The 17,693-nt window shown below is 35.6% G+C and overlaps 1 protein-coding gene and 1 long non-coding RNA gene across 5 annotated transcripts in view; one reads left to right on the top strand and one right to left on the bottom strand.

The window, feature by feature from the left end:
• The window catches only part of LOC116576090 (complement factor H-like), a 76,645-nt gene that overhangs the window by 26,900 nt on the left and 32,052 nt on the right, over positions 1-17,693 (bottom strand). For all 4 annotated transcript variants that reach the window (XM_032317899.1, XM_032317898.1, XM_032317897.1 and 1 more), the window contains exons 8-9: positions 13,740-13,934; positions 13,145-13,321 (exon numbers count right to left, since the gene is read on the bottom strand). In XM_032317899.1, coding sequence (XP_032173790.1) covers positions 13,145-13,321; positions 13,740-13,934 — 372 coding nt within the window. The remainder of the gene's footprint in view (positions 1-13,144; positions 13,322-13,739; positions 13,935-17,693) is intronic.
• LOC116576104 lies at positions 9,524-16,753 on the top strand. The gene is made up of 3 exons (XR_004280047.1): positions 9,524-9,693; positions 12,156-12,157; positions 16,719-16,753. It is a non-coding gene; the product is annotated as an uncharacterized LOC116576104 (long non-coding RNA).

A 17,693-nucleotide genomic window follows, 5' to 3' on the forward strand; every position in this document is an offset into this window, starting at 1 on the left:
TGAAAGTCAAGCAAAGTTTTATTTCATGCCAAGCATCGAGAATCAAACTGACCATTCGGGACAGTCTCTTACAGAGAGGGTGACCCCTCCCTGCCTCACAGGCTAACTTTTATAGAGCAAAGGCCATGTGGCCTTTTATAGAGCCTGGCCACACACATGTGGCCAATAAGATTGCAATACACAGAGAAAGCTGCACAGTCATGCTAGGTCACACATGGGTGGCCAATTGAACTACAATTCGCCCCATAGTAGCTATTTGAACTAGCCTATCACCTTAGTCAGAATAGGTGCCCAAAAGACACCCAAAGGACAGGGCCCATACTCCTTGGTAGCTAGGGGACAGTATGCTTCCCCCACTGATTGAATGTCTCCACCTGACCTGACTCATCCTTGTATTTGGGCTTTGTTACCTGGGACTGGTTTCCTGGACTTGCTTTTAAGTATGTCCCCCTGGGGGGAGCAGGGCCAATTTAGGTTCTACTGCATAAACAACAAAATTGCAGTTCAACCAGGGCAGGGCTGCTCTGGCTGAATAGGCCCTTACACCAGGACCCCAGGACCATGACCCAAACTGAAGGCAGAGGCTCTAACCCACTGAGCCACCCAGGTGCCCCAATTTAAAATTTTTCTGATAGAAGTATAGCCACTCCAACTTTCTTTGGTTGCCATTTACATGAAATGCCTTCTTCCATTCCTTTACTTTTAGCCTATTGTGTCTTTAAATCTAAAGTGAGTTCTTGTTTTTTACTTATTCAGGTACTATATTCCTTTTAATAGGTAAGTTTAATCCATTTACATTTAAAGGAATTATTGATAGATGAACACTCACTAGTTACCTTTGGCTAATTGTCTTCTGTTTTGCAATTGCTTTTTTCAATATCTTCCACTTATAATGACTTTCTTTGCCTTATAGTTATTTACTTTTTCTTATCTCCTTATCTTTTGTGTGTCTATTATAGGTTTTCCTTCCTACTTTGTTGAAATATAATTGAAAAAATTGTATTTATAAAGTGTACAATAAGATGATTTGATACACATATACATTTGGGTATGATTTTAAAAATCACATTAATCACCTCACATACTTATTATTATTATTATTATTTTGTAGTTGGAATGCTTAATATCTACTCTTTTAGCAAATTTCAGCTATTCAATACATTATTACTAACTACAGTCATCATACTGTACCTTAGATCTTCAGAATTATTCATCTTATAACTGAAGGCTTACAGCCTTGGACAAGCGTCTCATTTCCCTCAACTTCAAGCCCCTGATAATTACCATTCTACTCTCTACTTCTATGATTTTGAACTTTTCTTTCTTCTTTTTTGATTTTATCTACAAGTTTAATCATGAAGTATTTGTCTATCTCTGGCTTATTACGTTTAACATATTGTCCTCTAAGTTCGACCATGTTGTTGTCAATAGCAAGATTCTCTTTTATCTCGTCTTGAATAATATTCCATTGTACATATATATATATATCTATATATCACATCTTCCTTATCCATTCAACAGCAATGGACACTTAGGTTGTTTCTATATGTTGGCTATTATGAATAAAGCTATAATGAACACAAGGGCACAGATATTTCTTCAAGACACTGATTTCATTTCCTTCAGATATATACCCAGAGATGAGAATGCTGTATTATATGGCAGTTCTATTAACTTCTTGGGGAATTCCATACTGTTTTCCATATGCCTATAACATATTGCATTCCCACACAGAGTATACAAGTATTCCCTTTACTCCACATTCTCACCAACATTTGTTATCTCTTGTCTTTTTGGTAAAAGCCATTTTGACAGGTATGAGGGGATAGTTCATTGTGGTTTTGATCTCAATATGTGGTTTTGATACACACACACACACACACACACACACATACATATACTCAGATCTATGGTTTGCAAATATTTTCTCCCATTCCATTGGTTGCCTTTTCATTCTTTTGATTTGCTGAGTACAAACCTTTTCATTTGATATAGCTTTATTTATTTCAGCTTTGCTGTCTGTACTTTGATATCATGTTCAAAAAATATCATTGCCAAAACCAATGTCAAGAAGATATGTATCTTCTAGGTCTTCTATAGTTTCAAGTCATGTTTAAGTCTTTAATTCATCTAGAGTTAATTTTCATTAGTGTTTTAATATTGTGTTTTCTTTCTTTCTTTTTTTCTTTGGCTGTGGATATCCAGCTTTCCCAACACTATTTACTGAAGATTTTACTTTCTTCATGTGTGTTCTTGGTTCTCTTATCAAATTTTAATTAAGGATATATCTGTGAGTTTATTTCTGGCTTCTATTTTTATTCTGTTGATCAGCCAATAAGATATCATTTTATTTTAATCACTTTATAATATAGTTTTAAATTAGGAAGCATAATGCTTTCAGCTTTGCTCTTCATTTCCTTCAGCTTAGGTCTTCTTTCTCAAGATTGCTTTGGCTCTTTGGGAGTCTTTGTGGTTCCATGTAAATTTTAGGATTATTTATTCTACTTCTGTGAAAAATGCCAGTGCTATCTTGACAAGAATTGTGTCTATTAATAGCTTTGGGTAGTATGCATATTTTAACAATATTAATTCTTCCAATCCATGAACATAGACTATCTTTCCATTTATTTATATCTTCTTCAACTTATTTTATCATTGTCTTATTGTTTTCAGGATACAAGTCTTTCATCTCTTTAGACAGATTATTCCTAGGTATCTTATTATTTTTATGCTATTGTAAATAGTGCTTTAAAAAAAAGATTTTACTTATTTATTTGACAGAGAGAAAGAGATCACAAGTAGGCAGAGAGGCAGACAGAGAGAGAGAGGAGGAAGCAGGCTCCCCGCTGAGCAGAGAGCGCAATGTGGGGTTCGATTCCATGACCCTGGGATCATAACCCAAGCCAAAGGCAGAGGCTTTAACCCACTGAGCCACCCTGGTGCCCCGTAAATGCTACTGTTTTTAAAATTTCTTTCCGATAGTTCATTATTCGTTACACAACAGATTTTTGTGTATCGATTTTGTATCCTGCAAATTTATTGACTTCATTTATTAATTCTTACTTTTTCTTTTTTTGGTGGAGTCTTTGGGTTTTCTCTATATATGTCATCTACAAACAGAGATAATTCTACTTCTTTATGTTTTATTTGGATATCTTTCATTTCCCTTTATTCTACAGTGATGAAAATGTGTATCCTTGTTTTTTCCCTTATCCTTGAGCAAAAGTCTTCAGCGTTTCACCATTAAATATGATGTTAGTTATAGGCTTCTTATTTATGGCCTTTATTATGTTGAGGTACATTTCTTCAATACCTAATTGTTGAGAGTTTTTATCATAAATGGATTGTGAATTGTGTCATATGCTTTTTCTTCTTCTATTGGGATGACTATATGATTTTAACCCACTGAGCCACCCAGGTGCCCCTAAGGGATGACTATATGATTTTAATCCTTTGTATTGTTAATAGGGTTTGTGATACTGATTTTCATCTGTTGAACTATTTTTAAGGTCCATGGATAAACCCAACTTCATTATGGTGTATGAATCTTTTAATATGCTGTTGAATTCACTTTGCTAATATTTTGTTGAGCATTTCTGTATCTGTGTTTATCAGTGATACTGCCTCTAATTTTTTTTTCTTTTAGTGTCCTCATCTAACTTTGGTATTAAAGTAATGCTGATCTTGTAAAGTAGTTTTGGAAGTGCCCCTTGCCCTCAAATTTTTGGAATGGTTTGAGAAGAATTGTTATTAATTCTTTAAATTACAATAAAAACTTTGATTCCAGAACTTTCTTTGCAGAGATATTTCAAATTAATGATTCAGACTTGTTCCTTGTTATTGGTTTGTTCAGATTTTCTATTTCTTATTGATTTGTTTTGGCAAGTTTTGAATTTCTAGGAATTTATCCATTTCTTCTATGTTATCCAACTTATTGGTAAGTGTTTATTGGTGTCTCTTATGAACATTTGTATTTCTGTGGCATCAGTCGACTATCTCCACTTACATTTCTCATTGTGTTTTATTTGATCTTTTTTTTCTTAATCAGATTTAAATTTGTCAATTTTCTTTATCTTTTTAAATAGGTAGGTATTAATTTTGTTGATTATTTTTTGGTCTTTATTTCACAAATTTCTTCTTTGATTTCTGTTATTTCCTTGCTTGTGCTAATTTTAGGCTTAGTTTGTTATTCTTTTTCTCATTTTTTTGATGCATAAGGTTGGTTGAATATTTGAAATCATTTCTTTTTCTTAGTGTAGGTATTTATCACTATTAACACCTCTCATAGAACTGCCTTTATATATGAGGCATTTTTTTTTTTCCCCTCTTGCTGCTTTAGAAATTCTCTCTGTCTTTGGTTTAGGCAGTTTTATTGTAAGGTGACTTGGAGATTATTTCTTTGGGTTGAATATGTTTGGGGACTTATGAGCTTCTTGATTTTGATAGTCTATATCTCTTCCTCGATTTATAAATTCTCAGCTTTTATTTCTTTAAGTAAACTTTCCCTTTCTCCATCTCTTCTCCTTTGGGACTTCCACAATGCCTAAAATGTTTCCTCTGATAGTCTCCTGTAATTCATATGGGCTCTCTCTACTCTAATTCTTCTTCATTTGTTCTCCTCTACTAGAAAATTTCAAATGCCTTCTCTTCACAGATTCTTTATTCTGCTTCATAAAGTCTGCTGTTGATGCCCTCTGTTGTATTTTTAATTTCATTCATTGTATTCTTCAGTTCCAGAATTTATGTTTGGTTCCTTTCATGATTTCTATTTCATCATTTTCCTGATTTCTTTGAATTCTCTTTCTGTGTTTTCTTATAGCTCACTGAGCTTCCTTAAAACTACTACTTTGAATTCTTTATCAGAAAAAATCATAGACCTTCATTTTGGGGGGTAAGTTACTGGAATATTATTGTGTTCCTTTGGTGGTGTCATGCTTCCTTGATTTTTCATGTCCTTTCAATTCTTGCCTTGCTGTCTTCATCTTTGAAGAAGCTCCTACTCCCTCTAGTCTTTTCTGGAACTAGAGAGACTTGGGAGAGAAATACTGTCACACCTGTTAGGGATCTGAGGCTTTTTAAAGAACATTTTAATGGATACATCTGCTCCCTATGTTTAGCTACAATTTGTGTGTGTGTGTATGTGGGGGGATTCTTAGATTGCCTGCCTTCTTTCAACCCTGCAAAGCCAGTCAGGGTCCTGACAGCTTCGTGTTTGCTGGGTGCAAAGCTGAATGCTCAACTATGTGCTTTCTGCCATTCCTGTGGGGTCAGTTTGGCTTTCTAGGTATGCTCACTAGGCATCTAAAAATTGCTGCCTTCACTACCTTTGGGGCATACACAAGGAGCTGACCAATGGATAGTGGGTGTGCAGAATGTTGGGGGTGCTATTAGGTGAGGAGGATCAGCAGGCCAGTCATCCCCAGTGGTTAGTGTGAAGAAGTTAATAGGATCTTTGTCCCTTGATGACTTCTGAGGCTTGATTGCTGTGCTCCAAGCCTTCCCCAATCCCATCAGTCATGAAGATCACCTGAGTATTCTGGATGTGGTGAGAAAGAAATGGGCCTTTTGGTCAGAGACCCACACAGCTGAGAAAGCCAGACTCTAACTCATACACTCTTTGCCCCAGTGGAGAAGTTGCAGGCTGAGTGGGTCTTTCCTGGCACTGAACTGTGCCACTTTTGGGGGAGGAGTGACTCAGATCATTAAAACTGTTCCTCTCACCCACTTCAACGCACCCACTCTTGGATCTTCTTGCCCTACCAGTGTGCTGAAACTTCTGCTAGATTCCAAAATTCCCAGAAAGATGTTGTTGTCTGTGTGTGATTGTCAAAATTGGTGTTCTTTGACTGGAAAAATAGAAATTTGTATTCTGGCATCTTGCTGGTGTCACTCTATTTTTTTTCTAGATTGAATGTATGTATGTATTTAAGTTTTTATTTTAATGTCAGTTGGTTAACATACAGTGTTATATGAGCTTCAGGTGTATGATATAGTGATTCCACAATTCCATACATCACCCAGTACTCTTTGTGATGAGTGCAATCCTTAATCCCCATCACCTATTTTACCCATCTCCCCTGCCCCCTGCCACCTCTCTCCCCTCTGGTAACTATCACATTGTTCTTTACAGTTAGAGTCCTTTTTCATGTTTTGTTTTGTTTTATTTTGGTTTGTCTCTCTCTCTCTCTACCCCCTCCTTGCCTTTACTCATTTGTTTTGTTTCTTAAATTCCACATATGAGTGAGACCATATGGTTTTTGTCTTTCTCTGACTTATTTCACTTAACATTACACTCTCTAGCTTCATCCATGTTGTTGCAAATGGTAAGATTTCATTCTTTTTATGGTTGAGTAATATTCCATTTTATAACATCTCTTCTTTATCCATTCATCAATCAATAGATACTTAGGCTGCTTCCATATCTTGGCTATTCTATATAATGCTTCTATAAATATAGGGGTGCATGGATCCCTTTGGATTTGTGTTTTTGTTCTTTGAGTAAATACCAACTAGTGTAATTGCTGGGTCATATGGAAATTCTATTTTTAACTTTTTGAGGAACCTCCATACTGTTTTCCAGACTGGTTGCACCAGTTTGCACTCCCACCAACAGTGCAAGAGGGCTCCCCTTTCTCCACATCCTGTCAACATCTGTGGTTTCCTGTGTTGTTGATTTTAGACATTCTGACAGGTGTGAGGTGATATTGCATTGTAGTTTTGATGTGCATTTCCTTGATGATAAGTGATGAAGAGTATCTTTTTGTAAGTCTGTTGGCCATCTGTGTGTCTTCTTTGGATAAATGTCTGTTCATGTCTTCTGGCCATTTTTAAATTGGTTTATCTTGTTTTTGAGGGTTGAGTTTTATAAGTTCTTTATATATTTTGGATACTAACCCCTTAAAGTGTGTCATTTGCAAATACCTTCTCCCATTCCAAAAGTTGTCTTTTAGTTTTGTTGATTGTTTCCTTTGCTGTGCAGAAGCTTATTATTTTGATGTAGTACCAATAAGCTCTTTTTTTCCCTTTTCCCTTTTGTTTCCTTTGTCTCAGGGATCTATTTAGAAAGTTGCTGTGGCTGATGTCAGAGAAGTTACTGCTTGTGCTTTCTTCTAAGATTTTTATGGTTTCATGTCTCACATTTAGATCTTTCATCCATTTTGCATTCATTTTTGTAAATGGCATAAGAAAGTGGTCCAATTTCATTCTTTTGCATGTTGCTGTCCAGTTTTCCCAACACCATTGGGTAAAGAGACTGTCTTTTTCCTATTGAATTTTGTTTCCTGCTTTGTCAAAGATTATCTGACCATATAATTGTGGGTTTATTTCTGGGTTTCCTATTCTGTTCTATTGATCTGTGTGTCTACTTTTGTGCCAGTATCATATTGTCTTGGTCACTACAGCTTTGTAATATGACTTGAAATCTGGAATTGTTTTTCTTTTTTAAGCTTGTTTTTCCTTTTTAGCTTTGTTTTTCTTTTTCAAGGCTTGCTTTGGCTGTTCAGGGTCTTTTGTGGTTCCACATAAATTTTAAGATTGTTTGTTCTCAGTCTGTGAAGAATGCTGTTGGTGTTTTGATAGGGATTGCATTTAATGTGTATATTGCTTTGAGTGGTGTAAACATTTTAACAATATTTGTTCTCCCAATCTATGAGCAAGGACTGTCTTTCCATTGCATTATAACATCTTCAATTTTTTTTAATCAGTATTTTACAGTTGTCAAAGTGCAGTGCTTTTTGGTTGGTTTACTCTTATGTATTTTATTATCTTTGGTGCAATTGGAAATGGGACAATTTTCTTAATTTTTCTTTCTGCTGCTTTATTATAGTTGTACAGAAAGACAATAGATTTCTGTACTATGATTTTGTAACCTACAAATTGAATTCGTCGATCAGTTCTAGTAGGTTTTGATGGAGTCTTTTGGATTTTCTATATAGAATACCATGTCATCTGCAAATAGTGACAATTTTACTTTTTCCTTACTTATTTGGATGTATTTTATTTCCTTTTGTTTTCTGATTGCTGTGGGTAGGCCTTCTGGTACTATGTTGAATAAAAGTGGTGGGATAGGGGCACCTGGGTGGCTCAGTGGGTTAGGCCGCTGCCTTTGGCTCAGGTCATGGTCTCAGGGTCTTGGGATTGAGCCCCGCATCGGGCTCTCTGCTCAGCAGGGAGTCTGCTTCCATCTCTCTCTTTCTGCCTGCCTCTCTGCCTACTTGTGATCTCTCTCTGTCGGGTGGATAGGTAAAATCTTTAAAAGAAAAAAAAAAAGTGGTGGGATATCCTTGTTTTGTTCCTGACCTTAGGGAAAAAGCAGTTTTAGGGGAAACTCAGTTTTACCCCATTATGGGAGATGTTAGTTGTGGGTTTTTCATATGTGGCCTCTATTATGTTGAGGTATGTTCCCTCTAAACCTACTTTGTTGAGGGCTTTTATCATGAATGGATGTTGTACTTTATCAAATGCTTTTTGTCAAAAAAGCAATTTCTGTTGAGATGATCTTATAGTTCTTATCCTTTCTTTTAATGATGTGATATATCATGTTGATGGATCTGTGAATATTGAACTGCCCTTGAAACCCAGTGATAAATTCCACTTGATTGTGGGGACTATTTTTAAAAAATGTATGTTGGATTGAGTTTGTTAATATCTTGTTATGGATTTTTGTGTCCATGTGACATTTTTGTGTCTTTTGTGTCATCAAAAATATTGACCTCTAGTTCTCTTTTTTGTGGTGTCTTTATTTGGTTTTGGTATCAGGGTAGTGCTGGCCTCATAAAATGGATTTGGAAGCTTTCCTTCCTTTTTTATTTTTTGGAATAGTTTAAGAAGAATAGGTATTAACTTTTCCCTAAATGTTTGGTAGAGGGGTGCTTGGTTGACTCAGTCAGTTAAGCGTCCGACTCTTGATTTCAGCTCAGGTCATGATCTCCGTGTCATGAGATCCAGCTCTGTATCAGGCTCTAGAGCTCAGCAGGGAGTCTGCTTGGATTCTCTCTGAGTTCCCCTCTGCCCTTCCATCCCCACCCACTCTCAAAACATAAAAGTAAATCTTAAAAGAAAATGTTTGGTTAGTTCATCTGTGAAGCCATCTGATCTTGGACTTTTGCTTATTGGGTTTTTTGATTACTGATTCAATTTTTTTTTTTTTCTGCTGGTAATTGGTTGGCTCAAATGTTCTGTTTCTTCCTGTTTCAATCTTGGTTTATAGGTTTATATTTCTGAGAATTTAGTAATTTCTTCTAGGTTGTCCAATTTGTTAGCATGCAGTTTTTCAGAATATTCTCTTATAATCATTTGTGTTTTTGTGGTATTGGTTGTTATTTCTCACCTCTCATTTGTGATTTTATTTATTTGGTTCCTTTTTCTTTTTGATAACTTTGACTAGGGGTTTATCAAATTTATTAATTTTTTCAAAGAATGAGTACCTGGTTTCACATTCTCATCTATTATTTTTCTAGTTTCTGAATCATTTATTTCTGCTCTAATCTTTATTATTTCCTTCCTTCTGCTGGTTTTAGGTTTTGTTTCTTGTTGTTTTTCCAGCTCCTTTAGATGTAAGTTTAGATTGTTTAGTTGACGTTTTTCTTGCTTCTTGAACTAGGCCTGTATTGGTATAAACTTTCCCCTTGGAACCAGTTTTGCTGAATCCCAAATTTTTTGAACTGTTGTGTTTTCATTTTCATTTGTTTCCATGTACTTTTTAATTTCTTCTTTTATTTCCTTGGGCCCATTCAATGTTTAGCAGCATGTTACTTAACTTCCACGTATTTGTGGACTTTTTGTTTTTTTTTCTTGTGGTTGATATCTAGTTTCATACTATTGTGGTCAGAAAAGATGCATGGTATGACTTTGACCTTTTTGGATCTGTTCAAGTTTCTTTTGTGGTATAATATGTGTTCTATTCTATGTGCACTTGAAAAGAGTGTGTATTCTGAAGTTTTATGATAGAATGTTCTGAATGTATAAATCCATCTGGTTCAGTGTGTCATTCAAAGTCATTGTTTCCTTGCTGGTTTTCTATTCAGATGATCTGTCCATTGATGTAAGTGGGGTGTTAAAGTCCCCTACTATTATTGTATTATTACTGATTAGTTTCTTTATGTTTGTTATTAACAGTTTTATGTATCTGGGAGCTCCCATGTCAGTTGCATAAATATTTACCATTGTTGTATCTTCTTGTTGCATTATCCCCTCTATCATTATATGTTGTCCTTCTTTGTCTTTTGTTACAGTCTTTGTTTCAACATCTATTTTGTTCAATATAAGCACTGATACCCCAGCTTTCTTTTGACACCCATTTGCAGTGATAAATATTCTCCATATCCTCAGATTCAATCTTCAGGTGACTTTTGTTCCAAAATGAGTTTTGTAGGCAGCATATAGATGGGTCTTGTTTTATTTATTCAGTCAACTTATGTCTTGATTGGAGCATTTAGCCCATTTCTGTTCAAAGTAATTATTCCCATTCAAAGTATTTATTGCCATTTTATTACCTGTTTTGTGGTTGTTTCTGAAGATTTTCTATGATCCTTTTTTGTCTTTCTCTCTTTTTTGGTTTACTGGTTTTCTTTAGTGACATATTAGATTTCTTTCCCTTTATTCTCTGTATATTTATTAGTGGTTTTTGGTTTGTGGTTACCATTAGGTTTGTATGTAAATTTCTGCACATAGCAATCTATATTAAGTTGATGGTCATTTAAGTTCGAACCCATTATTACTCCTCTCTTTCCCAGGTATATGGTGTCATATTTTATATCCTTTTATTTTTTGAATTCATTGACTGATTTTTTTACATAAATATTCATTTTTATTGCTTCGTATTACTTATGTTCATACTGTCACTTTTGCTGTCTTCTCACTTGGAGTCCCCTTTAATATTTCTAGCATGGCTGGTTTAGTGGTCATGAACTCCATTAATTTTTGATTGTCTGGGAAATTATTTTTCCTTCTATTCTGAATAATGGACTTTCTGGTTAGAATATTCCTGGCTGCAGATTTTTTGCATTCAGGACTTTGAATTTATCATGCCACTCTCTTCTGACTTGGAAAATTTCTGCTGAAAATCCCATGGTAGCCTTCTGGGTTTTCTCTTATATGTTACTGTCTTTTTGTTTGTTTTGTTTTGTTTTTGTCTTGCTGCTTTAAAATTTTTTTCTATATAACTATGTTTTGCCAATTTAATTATAATATGTCTTGGTATGGGTCTGCTTTTGTCGATTTTGCGGGGTTCTCAATACCTCCTGTATCTGGATATCAGTTTCCTCCCCAAGACAATGGATGTTTTCTGCTATTATTTCTTCAAATAAATTTTCTGCCCCTCTTTTCCTCTATTTTTCTTCTGGGAAGCCTATAATATGAGTGTTGTTTTGTTTGATACAGTCACTGAGTTCCGTATGTCTATTTTTATTTTGCATAATTCTTTTTTCTTTCTTTTGTTCAGTGTGATTACTTTCTGTTACTGTCTTCTAGGTCATTAATTAATTCCTCTGCTTCTTCCAGTGTGCTGTTCATTCCATCAAGTGTGTTTCTCATTTTGTTTATTGAGCCCCTGATCTCTGCTATGTTATTCTTTATCTCTGTGTTAAAGGTCTCACTCAGGTCTTTGACTTTTTTCACAAGTCCAGTGAGTATCTTTATAATCATTACTTTAAATGATCTATCAGGCATAATGCTAATATATATTTTACTTACATTTCTGGCTGGGGTCTTGTATTGTCCTTTTATTTGGGACAAATTCTTCTTTTTTTTTTTCCCCCTAAATTTCTGTGCATACTTTTTTGTTCAGAAAGTCAGCTACTTCTCCTGTTCTTGAGGGTAATGGCCTTATGAAGAAGAGGTTCTATAGGGCCCTGCAGTGTTTTGACCTCTGTGTCCCAGGGCCTGACACTTTAGGATATTCTCCAGTGTGTGCTGTATGCACACTGCTGTTGTGTCCTGACTGCTTTATCCTTTAGGCCAGTCATCTGCAGACGTCCTCTTTCTATATTGTGGTCAGTATTTGGTCCCTGACCTGACTGTGGTGAGTTTTAACTAGGTGTTTGTGGTCTGCTTGTGAAATGAGACCTCTTATCACCATTCCTGGAATCAAGGGTCTCCAAACTCCCAGGCTGGGAGATGGGGTGGGGGCAGGGGTTTGGGTCGGTCTCCCGAGGGAGGAGTCTGGCTGCTCAGGGACTGAGGCACACATGACTGGAAGGGTGTTTCCACTGGAGCACAGGGAGTTGGGACTTGGTACAAACAAGTTAGGTAGTGAGTGCTGGCCCTGTGCTGGTTCCCACAGGTGGCTCTGTGTTTATGTTGAAGGGTCAGGGGTCGGGGAAGGCATCTGCTAGTTCCTTTGTTCCCAAAGGGGTCTCTCTGGAGTAACTGCCTTTTTGCAACACACTCCTCACTGTGTGCCCCGGGTGCTCTTCAGATTGCTCTTCCCAGCTATATGTTCTCAGGCTGTTTGTTATCTTTTCTCCAAGTCCCAATGCCCATTGAGCTGTCCCAGAGCCAAACACACTGACCTTTAGGACCCTAGCCTTTAAATCCCACTGGTTATAAAAATTATGAAATTTGGGCTCTCTCACTTTCCAAGACAATTACCATGGTGATTCATTTCCCCATGTGCTGCCTTGTGTGTTAATCTGTCCCTTGCCTTCCTCTCTGACCATGGCTTTCTCCCCACCTCAGTGGCCACAATCCATTCCTTTCAAACTGTGTCTCTATACATCTTACTTCTTCAATGTGGTCTCTCCATGACCTTTAGTTGTCGGATTTGTTCTGTCAGTCTTCAGGCCGATTTCTGAAGAATTTAGGATGATCTGATGGTTATCTCAGTGTATTCACGGGACAAGGCAAGCTTAGGTTCCTCCTACTCCACTGCCATCTTTTTTTCTCCACTTCTGGTGTCACTCTATTATTATAGGTTTCTTCTTTGTCTTTCTTTTACTGTTTTCTTGACTAATACCTATCAGTAAACATTTATTTTGCTATATATGTATCAAGAAATTTGTATATCTATTCATACATACTTGGAAAAAATAAGGATGAGTATATGCATTGGCAGAAATCAGAAAGTTGATATAAACATTTTGCTACAGTTAATAAAAATGTGGGTTAGAAAACCATAAATAACTGGGATCTCAGCCCATGTACTTACTGAGAGAAATACATTCGGGAGGAGGGAACCAGTCATTCTCTGTACATGTCATTATAGTCTGCTTATCTTGAAGACTGTAACCAGAATTGCATTGAACTCTCACAGATTGACCTTGGGAATATTTTTCTGCATACCTTGGATACTTTCCATTTTTCAAATAATTGAAAGTACATTGTCCTAAAAACCATAAAACCCATAAAAACATTTAAAATAATAAGTTAAAAACTATTTGTACAATATTTCAGCTATAACATCTAAGTATCCAAAAGTAACATGCAGCTCAAGAAAAACTAAAGCTACTATCAAATGTGTAAAAAGATAAATCAATATTTGATATTATTTATCTTCAGTTTTTATAATTAAAATGCATATGAATGATATGGGTGTTTTTGAAAAGCTTCTATCTTTATCTGTAAAGTGATTTTTATGAAGAGCTCCTTATAAAAAGAAAAGCGTGTATGGGTCTTTTTGCTCATAAAACTCATCCTTTGGCCTTATTTTGTCATACAAGGCTTAATGGTACTCACTTATGCAATTTTCTCCCTCTACTATTTGAAATATTTACAGATACACAATTGGAAAAAGGTTTACTTACTCTGGCATGGTTCTGCTGGGTCCCATCCTTTCTGTGTGCAAGTAATGTATCCCCGACTATGTTTTGAAGGAGTCACAAAATTGGTGTCACAGGTATAGTAAAAATATTCCCCTAACTCTGCTGGAAAGGGTGATCTATACGTATATCCAATCTGTAACTGTCCATGTTTTATTTCTGGAACATCACAGCTCTTCGCTGGCAATACAAAGAAAAGAAACAAGAACAGTATAAATAATGTTTTACCTTAATTAAAAAATCAAATTAGAAATTAATTGTTTCATTTCTTAAGGAATCTCCATGCTGTTTTCCAAAGTGGCTGCACCAATTTGCATTCCCATCAACAGTGTAAAATGGTTCCCGTTTCTCTACATTCTCTCTAACACTTGTTGTCTACTGGGTATTTACCCCAAAGATAGAGATGTAGTGAAAAGAAGGGCTATCTGTACCCCAGTGTTCATAGCAGCAATGGCCACAGTCGCCAAACTGTGGAAAGAGCCAAGATGCCCTTCCACAGATGAATGGATAAAGAAGATATGATCCATACATGCAATGGAATATTATGCCTCCATCAGAAAAGATGAATACCCAACTTTTGTATCAAGATGGCTGGGAATGGAGGAGATCATGCTGATGAAATAAGTCAAGCAGAGAGAGTCAATTATCATGTGGTCTCACTTACTTATGGAGCATAAGGAATAACATGGAGGACATTGGGAGTAGGAGAGGAGAAGGGGGTTCGGAGAAATCGGAGGGGGATATGAACCATGAAAGACTGTGGACTCTGAGAAACAAACTGAGGGTTTTGGAGGGGTGGGGGTTGGGAGGTTGGGTGAGCCAGGTGGTGGGTATTATGGAGGGCATGTATTGCATGGAGCACTGGGTGTGGTGCATAAACAATGAATCTTGGAACATTGAAAAAATAAAGTTTAAATAAAAAAAAACTTAATCTCTCGAAACAAACTGAGGGCTGCTGGGAGGTGGGGGGTTGGGAGGTAGCTGGGTTATAGACACTGGGGAGGGTTTGTGCTATGGTGAGTGCTGTGAAATGTGTAAGCCTGATAATTCACAGACCTGTACCCCTGGGGCAAATAATACATTATATGTTAATTAAAACAACCTTATGATGTACTAAAAAAATATATATGAATTTCATGTAAATATAAAAATAAATAAAAAATGAAAAAAGTTGTTTCTTTGGTGAATTATATCCTCTTATTAGTATAATTTCACTCATGACAACAGTATTTCTAGGACAAGAAAAGTTGCAAAATTCAGACGACAGGGATATGTGATGAAGTTATTGTTAATGAAGTTAAAATTATATCTTGTGAGTGATACGATATATAAACTTGTAGGAAGACTCTTTTTTTAAAAATATTTTTTAAGATTTTATTTATTTGACAGACAGAGATCACAATCAGCAGAGAGAGAGAGGAGGAAGCAGGCTTCCCACTGAGCAGAGAGCCCAATGTGGGTGTCAATCCCAGGACCCTGGAATCATGACCTGAGCTGAAGGCAGAGGCTTTAACCCACTGAGCCACCCAGGTGCCCCTGTAGGAAGACTCTTGAGGAATAAGACAGTACAGACCTATTTAATGAATTCCCCTTGAGTCTGTATATCCTAGCCCTGATTGATTAAATGAGCATCTTGGTTGAGAGATGAAAATACTGATTTTATTGTCCACATCATCTATCTTCTTTTCCATTCTTTTCTGTTCTCAATGGAAAATCGGGGCCCTGTCTTTCTTCTCAAACCAACTCAATGTAGGGAGATAGTGTTTTTTTTTTTTTTTTTTGTAAGTTAACATTCATAACTTATTTTTCTATTTATTGTAAATGGTGTAAGAAATACAGAGAAACACAAAAATTTTCCATTTGCCACATTATACAGAAAAATAATGCCTGAAACCAGTCACTGAGGCAAGTTTTCCTCTTTTTATTTAACCAGAGAAATGGAGTAAAATATTTCTTTTTTTAAAAAAAGTATTATTTATTTATTTGACAGAGACTGACAAATCACAAGTAGGCAGAGAGTAGGGGAGCAGGCTCCACGCTAAGCAGAGAGCCTGATGTGGGGCTTGATCCCAGGACCCTGAGACCATGACCTAAGCTGAAGGCAGAGGCTTAACCCACTGAGCCACCCAGGTGTCCCTAAAAATATTTCTTAATATCTAAATAGTTAATTAAGATTATAGTAAAAATTTGATTATTACTAACCTTAATTGGTGAATGAGATATTGTAAAATGTCATACATATGTCATAATATATATGACATATATCATACATATGGCATATTTAAAAATGTCATACAGAATATGTCATATTATATGTGGTATATTAGATACATATATTACATATATATCATATATAATGTGACACACATGTCATAGTATATATATATAGTGTATGTGAGGTGTTTAAAATGTCCTAATTACATAGTATGTCATATATACCATATATAGGAGATGTTTTCAAACATGTCATATGTCATAATATGTATATTTTAGGAGAAAAGTGAATATTTGATGCCACGATAGTTCAATTCTTTTAAAACACAATAAAAGTGTCCTATTTTTATTGAGGTATAATATAATTATATTTTATTGAGTTATTCTTATTTATTGAATATTTCTGAAGTGTTCTGTTGTTTACAAGGCATTTATATATAATATTTTCTAGAAAATTTTTTCCTTTTTGTTGGATGATTTAGAGATAATCTAGTACTTTTAATACCAGAGTAAGATTAGGTGTTTTTTTCCCATAAAATGATTTGATTGCAAGGAATCTTGACCAACACATGAACAAAATTTCCAACACATGCACACAAAGTATTCATTATCATCTTTATATACTTAAGTTCACCGATCCATTTTCTTTTTTGTTTAATTAGAGAAATTTTCTAGTAGTCTCTGCAGACTTGTTATTTGGATTATACACTTTGAATCCTTTGCATATACTAATGTTTTTCTTCAATAAAGATTTTTAAAAAGATTTTATTATTTATTTGAGAGAGAAAGAGAGAGAGCATAAGGGGGGTGGATGGACACAGAGAAAAGCAGACTCCCGGCTGAGCAGGAACTAGGGATCATGACCTGAGCCAAAGGCAGAGGGTTAACCAACTGAGCCATCCAGGTGCCCCTTTAATAAGTATTTGTAAATGATACCTTTTCTAGGTATAGATTCTTGGCCTACAGTCCATACCTCTCATTGCTAGATTCCCCCTCCATCTCTTTTCAAGCTTCCAATGTTGAGATTAAGATACTCATTTACTCTTAGTTCCTTTTAAGTAAACTTTTAGGGTTTTTTCCTACTATTTTTGGAAGATTTAGATTATTTTCTCTCTATCCTTGAATGAATTTCATCATGATACATCAAGATATGTTTCATTTAACAATAATTCTACCTTGTGCAAGCTTCAGTCTTTGGATTTGCAAGAACTGAGTCTTAAAGAATTCGACTAAATTAGCTGTGAAAGTGTAAAGGAGAGATTTGAATCCTGGTGGTATGATTTCAGAACAATTATGGTTATCTACCTATTATGGTGTTTCAAAGGATGTCAATTAAAGAAAACAGCCTGATGAGATTTCTTCTCAAAAGCTATACAAAGGGGATAAAATTAAAAGTAAGTATTGGCTTGAACCTCTTTACTATATTCCTCTTTCATCTGGGCACACTTAAATATGTTTTTATACTCTGACATGATCATCTCTGAAGCAAATATAATATTTCATATTTAGTCTGATCAGCACTGACATTGGCAAGACTGACCCACAGAAACTTGGAAATGATAAAAGTTTGTTGTTTGAAGACAATGTATTTTGAGGGGAATTTGTTACACCGAAATAAATAATACATTCTAGTCTTACCAAATGTTTTAGTTCAGATGTTAAAATTACTTTAGAGAAATTTATGTTCATACACAGCATATTTAACATATTAACAGCCTCATTCTA

Source organism: Mustela erminea, chromosome 17 (assembly GCF_009829155.1).
Source record: "Mustela erminea isolate mMusErm1 chromosome 17, mMusErm1.Pri, whole genome shotgun sequence".
Lineage (NCBI taxonomy): Eukaryota > Metazoa > Chordata > Mammalia > Carnivora > Mustelidae > Mustela > Mustela erminea.